The sequence below is a fragment of the Annulohypoxylon maeteangense genome (assembly GCF_022496945.1).
Source record: "Annulohypoxylon maeteangense strain CBS 123835 unplaced genomic scaffold GGS22scaffold_14, whole genome shotgun sequence".
In the NCBI taxonomy this organism is placed as follows: domain Eukaryota; kingdom Fungi; phylum Ascomycota; class Sordariomycetes; order Xylariales; family Hypoxylaceae; genus Annulohypoxylon; species Annulohypoxylon maeteangense.
Window position 1 is genome coordinate 208,464 of NW_025953261.1, and position 7,754 is coordinate 216,217.

Below are 7,754 nucleotides of genomic sequence, written 5' to 3' on the forward strand. Positions count from 1 at the left end.
GGAGACAGGTGGAGACACTTAGCAATCTTATAGCCAATCAAACTTCTAGGGGAACCTGTAGGGCTAATCTAATCTATATCCCTGCTCCATTATAGAAGGTACCTACTACCTATGTACATATCTAATATGGATATGACATCATCTTGCACGAACAAGTTACACTGTACTATTATGCATGTGATATTCTCTACAACTCGCGTAGGCGCTGGATGTGATGGTTAACGCATAGGTAGACTAGAATTATATTCTAGATTGGTATCATGGTTCCTTTCTAAGCATCCCGTGCTACTCGATAATTACACAGAGTCGATGCGTTGAACTACAATAGCAGTAGCTGCTCCACCACCGTTGCAAATAGCAGCAACACCATACTCTCCAGGCTTGAGTTGATGTAGCAGCGTTGTGAGAATCCGGGATCCCGAGCTGCCTAGTGCATGACCCAGAGAGATGGCGCCACCCAATGGATTAATATTAGCACCATCAAGACCAAGAATCTATTATGCTATGTTAGTAATTTGGTGGTGAAATTTGAATTTTGGTATTTACCTTCTCATTTGCTTTGATAACGGCAGCAAACGCCTCATTAAACTCCCAAACTGCAACTTGGTCTTTTGTAATACCTGCACGCTCCAAGGCTATAGGCACAGCTTTAGCTGGAGCCACTGGGAAATCCACGGGATCAACTGCCGCATCGGCGGAGCTACATATTCTCGCTAGGACTCTTGAGCTGCCGCCAAATTCCCTCGCGATGTCTTTGCTTCCTAGTACTAGCGCACTAGCACCGTCGTTAAGCGTAGATGAATTTGCCGCAGTGACGGTACCCGTCCCATCGCGAAGAAAGGCGGGTTTTAGAAAGGGAACTCTTTCTGGCTTGACGTCTAAATAACCCTCGTCGGTATCGATTATAGTTTCGCCCTTCCATAATTTTATAGTTACGGGGGCAATTTCATCTGCGAAAGCCTTGTTATCCCACGCACTTTGTGCTCGCTCATAAGATTGGAGAGCATATTTATCCTGTGCCTCCCGGGAGATGCCGTGATTTTTAGCAGTTGTTTCAGCGCAGATTCCCATGTGAAATTTATCGTATACGTCCGTCAATCCATCCTTGAGAAGGCCATCTTCCATCGTGACGTGTCCGAATGCAGGTAGCCCGCTTTTGCGGGGAACATAATACGGAACTTGTGACATATTTTCCATGCCGCCAGCGATTTGTACCTCACTTAGACCAAGTTGAATATTTTGAGCTGCAAAAACCACAGCCTTAAGCCCAGAGGCACAAACTTTGTTGATGGTAATCGCCTCAACGGTCTTGGGAAGACCAGCAAATATGGCGGCTTGTCTGGCAGGGGCCTGGCCAATTGATCCTTGCAGGACATTTCCCATATAGACATCTGTCACTTTTTCAACTGGTACTTTGGACTTTTCTAAAGCTGACTTAATAGCGACGGCGCCCAGCTGCGGGGCGGATACCGTGAGAAATGAGCCATTGAACTGCTCTTAATATTAGTTATCATAGTCTCGAAACCCGACTGGAAAGTGAAATTCACCTTCGCAGTAGGTGTCCTAGATGCACTTAGGATATATGCATCTCGAATTTCTTGTCGTCGCGAAGTCTGTATTGAGAAATAACGCGGTGTTCCGAAAACTCGGATCCTCGGGTAGCTAGTAGCAGACCTGGCTACGGTTGGTCGAAGTATCATATTGCCGCTTCCTAGATGCAAAATAGAAGAGAAGCCAGGAGTATTCTTAAACAAGAGATGGAAGATACAAGAGTCCAATAAAGTAATTCAATTCGACCTAGTGGAGATATTATAAACTAAAGTCATGGAAGTAGTAAAATGGCAATAGCGAACGGGTTAGGTTCTAATTCCGTTGTTATCCCCCCCAATCCGTATTGGCACCTCGGCTTACAGCGGAATGCTCCTCTAACAATGCTAGGTGCTGCCCCTCTACTCAAAGAATCAACCGAGGAACCATAATCTGGGGAAGTAGCTGCTACATTCCCGTACCTCCTTGGACATCCTTCGCGATGTACCTTCCCGATAGATTTAAGCTTAATTGACAGCAAAGTACTCCGGAACAGTTGAATATGTCTACCAATATATGTAGACAAGTGCATATGGTGTAAATAATTATATATTGAAACCAGAATTGAACTGGAAAGGACCTTATCGTTATGATCACTGTCTCCCTATAAATAGCCAATCAGATAATACAGGCAGGTACCTGAGAAATCTATTTAGGTATGTATATAATATGCACTGACCACATGCGAGCTACCGCTCAGCTTAGCGTCATTGAAAGTTTGTAGTTTGGGGTGTATGTAGTTCATAATCCAGTCACGTGTATCCCTAGTTCTTTCCTTTCGAACGATTCATATTTCCTTAGTATGTACCCAGGTACACTTCCCTTATCACGTCAATCCCTAACATATCCATATCCATCTCTATTGGGGCAATCGCCGCCCAAAGTTCATTATTCTACCATAATTCTACTTCATCTAACTCTTCGCATTACGGACAATTCTAGTGCCACCTCTACTTCTACGCATCACTTCATTGACTTCTAAGGCAAATTAATATTTGTCAGCAAAGTTCTTTACCTACTAGAGCCACCATAAACCATCACCTTTAAGGACACCCCCTCTAAAGCTACCCAAGATGTCGACCGCCGCTCGTCGTCGTTTGATGCGAGACTTCAAGGTTAGCTACATACGTCTCTAACTTGCAGAGATACCATGCTGACGAGATGGCATAGCGAATGCAGACTGACCCTCCGGCTGGCGTTTCCGCTTCTCCGGTTCCTGACAATGTCATGACTTGGTGAGCTTATAAATGACTACCTAGGTACTTTATTCATATTGCGATTTAGAACTGATGACGTACCATATAGGAATGCCGTTATCATCGGGCCCGCCGACACACCGTTCGAAGATGGAACATTCCGACTCGTGATGCACTTCGAAGAGCAATACCCGAACAAGCCTCCCGCAGTCAAGTTTATTAGCCAGATGTTCCATCCCAACGTCTACGCGACCGGAGAGCTTTGCCTCGACATCCTACAGAACCGATGGAGCCCTACCTACGATGTTGCAGCCGTCCTCACGAGCATCCAAAGGTGAGATGGAGTGTCTATATTTTCCTACTAGTTTTACCAATTGCTGATACATATTGGGAACAGCCTGCTCAATGACCCCAACACCGGCTCCCCGGCGAATGTAGAAGCTTCCAACCTCTATAAGGATAATCGCAAGGAGTACACCAAGCGAGTCCGCGAGACCGTGGAGAAGAGTTGGGAAGATTAAGCTAGAGCCTGGGCTTTCTGCAGTGATCAGACAGCTTGAGGTGTGTAGGACACCTCTCGATCATGATTCATGTATGGCTGGGATGATGACGCTCAGAACATTGGAACTTGCACAAACATTGTGGCATATAGCGATGCCGTTTCGGCTTATGGCAAGTGTCGTCTGCGAGGGGCTTCAGTTAGGGTTTGGCGTTTGGTAGGCGTCGAACAGGAAGGGCTATCGCATTTCGGTGGCTGATTGTGCTCTTGGGAGACTTCTCCTTAACGCTTAAATGATCATTTTATTAGCCACTGCTTTCCTAGGTCCCCGCATCAGCTCCGGCGTTGTTGTTTCTTTCTTTGCTAGGGAATGCCGGACATGCTTTCTTCGTAGTTAATTAGTTCGCGATGAATTACAAAGAATGACCCAAACATTGAACGGAGATGAACCTTGCAAATTGTTCAGCTGGTGTCTTGTTGTGCCTTGGTAAGTTGATTACCTTCCTACTTCCTACCAGGTATGCAGATACGATTCGGATAGTAGGCTTTCAGGTTGTTTTGAATGAATGCATGAACTGCAGTAAAAAGTTTCCAGACTTGCATGGGTTTAGAAGTCCACATGTCTAATAAAAGCCGGGTCAGGTCCTTAATTATTTTGGGTTGGATGGCGTGTTGTATCATGCTTCTGTGTTCTCCATACGTATGGATATGCAATTATTGTATTCACATGCCTACCAAGGTAAATACATGCCATCTATCACTGACAAATATTGAGTTTATCGTTTCCAAGGTTATGATTAGACGCGTTCCAAGTTCCAAGTCACTTCTTAAAAGGTGGGATGAATAAAGATTTGAATTCACTGCTGCAGCAACCCGGGCAACCTTGGAACGTAATTGAGGGATACGTACCTGAGGGGTATGTACTGTATTCATTTAAGTCACTAAAAAGTCACTAAAAGCTTGGCTTAGGTGAATCTTAGGTGCACTGTCGCATGAGGGTACAGCAATAGTACATGTTCAATACCGCTAGAATTGTGGCTTTTCGTTTCCTTGCAGGTTGCAGCTGCCACTTCCCCTGGATTAGGTGCTCGATTCTCGAACTTCAGGCACGACCGAAACCTACTAGGTAGCGAAAACGTGAAGGACTCTTTTCCCCCCAATACAATCTACAATCTACTATCTACAATTTACAAACTACGAACACCGACTCCAACAAAATTGACGCGGCGCTTCACAACACCGCAACAAGCAACAATCCTCATTCAAACATAAACATAACATTTAAAGATAACACAACATAAGGACGAGTCTTATTGTACCCTATTCGACATTCTTTGACCCGTTCGCCGTCTCGTCGGCTGAGCTGCGTCTGTACCTAACCAAGACCCGGCCTATTTTCCTAACATGAAATAGGCCTCTCCCCCTTCGTACATATTATCCTGCGTGTAGCCGTATACCAACGCAAAACGTCATCATGGCTAGCGCAAACAGTATCAAGGTCGTTGCCCGTTTTCGTCCGCAGAATAAGGTCGAGTTGGCATCGGGCGGAGAGCCTATCGTCACTTTTGATGGCCTCGATACCTGTACCTTGAATGTGCGTCTACCCGCCTACCCGCCTACCTGCGGAATCCCCCTTCCGCTTTACCGCCACCCGTGCTAACGATATGATTTCGAGTTTAGTCGGCAGAGGCCGCAGGTTCTTTTACGTTTGATCGCGTATTTGGTATGCAAGGTAAACAGGTCGATATTTTCGATTACTCCATTAAGCCTACCGTCGACGACATACTCAACGGTTACAATGGAACGGTGTTCGCATACGGTCAGACGGGTGCCGGAAAGTCGTACACGATGATGGGAACGAGTATAGAAGATGACGAAGGCAAGGGTATTACCCCCCGTATCGTCGAACAGATCTTCAGTAGTATCATGTCTAGTCCACCGACCATCGAGTATACTGTCCGAGTAAGCTACATGGAAATTTACATGGAGCGTATCCGCGATCTTCTGGCCCCGCAGAACGACAACCTACCGGTCCACGAGGAGAAGAACCGTGGTGTGTACGTCAAGGGACTCCTCGAGATCTACGTCTCTAGCGTAGAGGAGGTCTTCGAGGTTATGAAGAGGGGTGGAAACGCAAGGGCTGTTGCTGCCACCAACATGAACCAAGAATCATCACGCTCGCATTCCATTTTCGTTGTCACCATCTCTCAGAAGAACCTCGAGACTGGTTCAATGAAGAGCGGTCAGCTATTCTTAGTTGATCTGGCTGGTAGTGAGAAGGTGGGAAAGACCGGCGCCAGCGGACAAACCTTGGAGGAGGCGAAGAAGATCAACAAGAGTTTGAGTGCTCTGGGCATGGTCATCAACGCACTTACTGACGGGAAATCTTCACATGTTCCCTACCGAGACTCGAAATTAACGAGAATTTTACAAGAATCGCTCGGTGGAAACAGCCGAACTACGCTCATCATAAATTGTTCGCCGAGTAGTTACAACGATGCCGAGACCTTGAGCACCCTTCGATTCGGTATGCGAGCCAAATCGATTAAGAACAAGGCCAAGGTCAATGCCGAACTCAGCCCCGCAGAGCTCAAGCTTATGCTTGTTAAAGCTAAATCTAACATCACAACCTTTGAGACATATATTTCGAATCTGGAAGGAGAGCTTCAGTTGTGGAGAGGTGGAGAGACTGTTCCTAAGGCACAATGGGTCACGTCAATGGCGGCCGATGGTGTTGCCAGTACGAGAGCAGACGCGAGGCCCCATCGACCTTCTACTCCATCGCGGTTAATTCCCGAAAGCCGTGCCGAAACGCCTGCGTTAACAGAGCGCGCGGGGACCCCAAGTCTTCCTCTGGATAAGGACGAGAGAGAAGAGTTCCTTCGAAGGGAGAATGAGCTCCAGGATCAGTTGGCGGAGAAGGAATCTGCTGTCGCTGCGGCTGAAAAGTCTCTCCAGGAATCCAAGGAAGAGCTGACGTTCTTAAAGGACCACGATAGTAAGCTAGGCAAGGAAAACGAGAAATTGACAACCGAGGTCAACGAAGCAAAAATGCAACTGGAACGCCTAACCTTCGAAAGTAAAGAAGCTCAGATCACGATGGATGCTCTGAAGGAGGCGAACTCCGAGCTTACAACAGAGCTCGACGATGTCAAACAGCAACTTCTGGATATCAAGATGAGCGCGAAAGAGACGAGCGCCGTCTTAGATGATAAGGAGAAGAAAAAGGCGGAGAAGATGGCTAAGATGATGGCCGGGTTTGACCTGGGTGGAGAGGTGTTCAGCGCCAATGAGCAGTCGATTGCAAATGCCATCCAACAAGTTGACGCACTCTTCGAGCAAAGCTCTTCAGGAGATCCTATCCCGCCGGATGACTTGCAGGAACTCAAGGCAAAGCTGGTAGAGACCCAAGGTATCGTACGACAAGCAGAGCTGTCCCTTCACAGCGGTGTACCAGGTCTAGCCAATGGCAAGACTATGCAACAACAAATTGCCGAGTTTGATGTCATGAAGAAGAGTTTGATGCGCGACCTACAAAACAGGTGCGAGAGGGTTGTCGAACTAGAGATCTCCTTGGACGAGACGCGAGAACAGTACAACAACGTGCTGCGGTCATCTAACAACCGTGCCCAGCAAAAGAAGATGGCGTTCCTCGAACGGAACCTGGAGCAGCTCACTCAGGTCCAACGCCAGCTCGTTGAACAAAATAGCAGCCTCAAGAAAGAGGTTGCCATTGCAGAGAGGAAGCTCATCGCAAGGAATGAGCGCATCTCTAGTCTGGAGAGCTTGTTGCAAGATAGTCAAGAGAAGCTTACCGCAGCGAACCACAGGTCAGTTGCCCTTCTTAATTGCCATTATCCTTATATTAACACGTATAACAGATTCGAGTCTCAGCTTACCGCCGTCAAGGAGCGTCTTGAGGCGGCCAAGGCCGGATCGACGCGCGGTTTGAACTCGTCCGGTGCTGGTGGGTTCTTGGGTAGCCGTATCGCGAAACCACTTCGTGGTGGTGGTGGCGACTCCCCCGCCCAAGTCCCGACCGTTGCAAATCTGCAGAATGAAGGTAATGCTGGTAAGAGAAGCAGCTGGTTCTTCCAGAAATAAGCACATCGAGTAAATGACACAGCAAACGGAAATCGTCGTTACCGAGCAGCCGGGCGAATCCAGAATGTTTAGTAGGGATTTCAATTATGCTCTAGAGGACATGTGAGACGTTTCGATTTCATCCCACGGTACAGATAGAGGATTATACCCCAATCATCAGTCTGCGTTTCCCTAACCCTTGTTCCTTTTTTTCTATTTCGATACCACGCAGCTCTGACTATATTCGAGCCTCGAGAGGCGGTTTCGTCAGAATGGAATTAATCCCCATATACATGAGTGTGTGTGCGCGCCGACGCCCCTCCTTGGTTTCTGGTCCCGACTTGGACTTGGGGGTCGATCGGGCTTGCGGGACAGGAGATTATGAGGGA

At 47.4% G+C, this 7,754-nt stretch overlaps 3 protein-coding genes across 3 annotated transcripts; 2 read left to right on the forward strand and 1 right to left on the reverse strand.

Annotated features, from left to right (window-relative positions):
• Nucleotides 1-9: 9 nt before the first annotated feature.
• On the reverse strand, nucleotides 10-1,849 carry GGS22DRAFT_40031 (thiolase). The gene is made up of 3 exons (XM_047966993.1): nucleotides 1,548-1,849; nucleotides 547-1,491; nucleotides 10-494 (listed from the first exon to the last, which is right to left on the reverse strand). Exons 1-3 carry the CDS (start codon nucleotides 1,698-1,700, stop codon nucleotides 297-299), a joined length of 1,296 nt encoding a protein of 431 aa, XP_047816582.1. The 5' UTR covers nucleotides 1,701-1,849; the 3' UTR covers nucleotides 10-296.
• Nucleotides 1,850-2,310: 461 nt separating this feature from the next.
• On the forward strand, nucleotides 2,311-3,714 carry GGS22DRAFT_168625 (ubiquitin-conjugating enzyme E2 2). The gene is made up of 4 exons (XM_047962197.1): nucleotides 2,311-2,702; nucleotides 2,758-2,822; nucleotides 2,893-3,117; nucleotides 3,181-3,714. Exons 1-4 carry the CDS (start codon nucleotides 2,661-2,663, stop codon nucleotides 3,302-3,304), a joined length of 456 nt encoding a protein of 151 aa, XP_047816583.1. The 5' UTR covers nucleotides 2,311-2,660; the 3' UTR covers nucleotides 3,305-3,714.
• A 956-nt stretch (nucleotides 3,715-4,670) lies between these two features.
• On the forward strand, nucleotides 4,671-7,512 carry GGS22DRAFT_40041 (kinesin-domain-containing protein). Its single transcript, XM_047966994.1, has 3 exons — nucleotides 4,671-4,876; nucleotides 4,963-7,112; nucleotides 7,164-7,512. The coding sequence occupies exons 1-3, from the start codon at nucleotides 4,757-4,759 to the stop codon at nucleotides 7,384-7,386; spliced, it is 2,493 nt and encodes an 830-aa protein (XP_047816584.1). The 5' UTR covers nucleotides 4,671-4,756; the 3' UTR covers nucleotides 7,387-7,512.
• The last annotated feature ends 242 nt before the right edge of the window (nucleotides 7,513-7,754 follow it).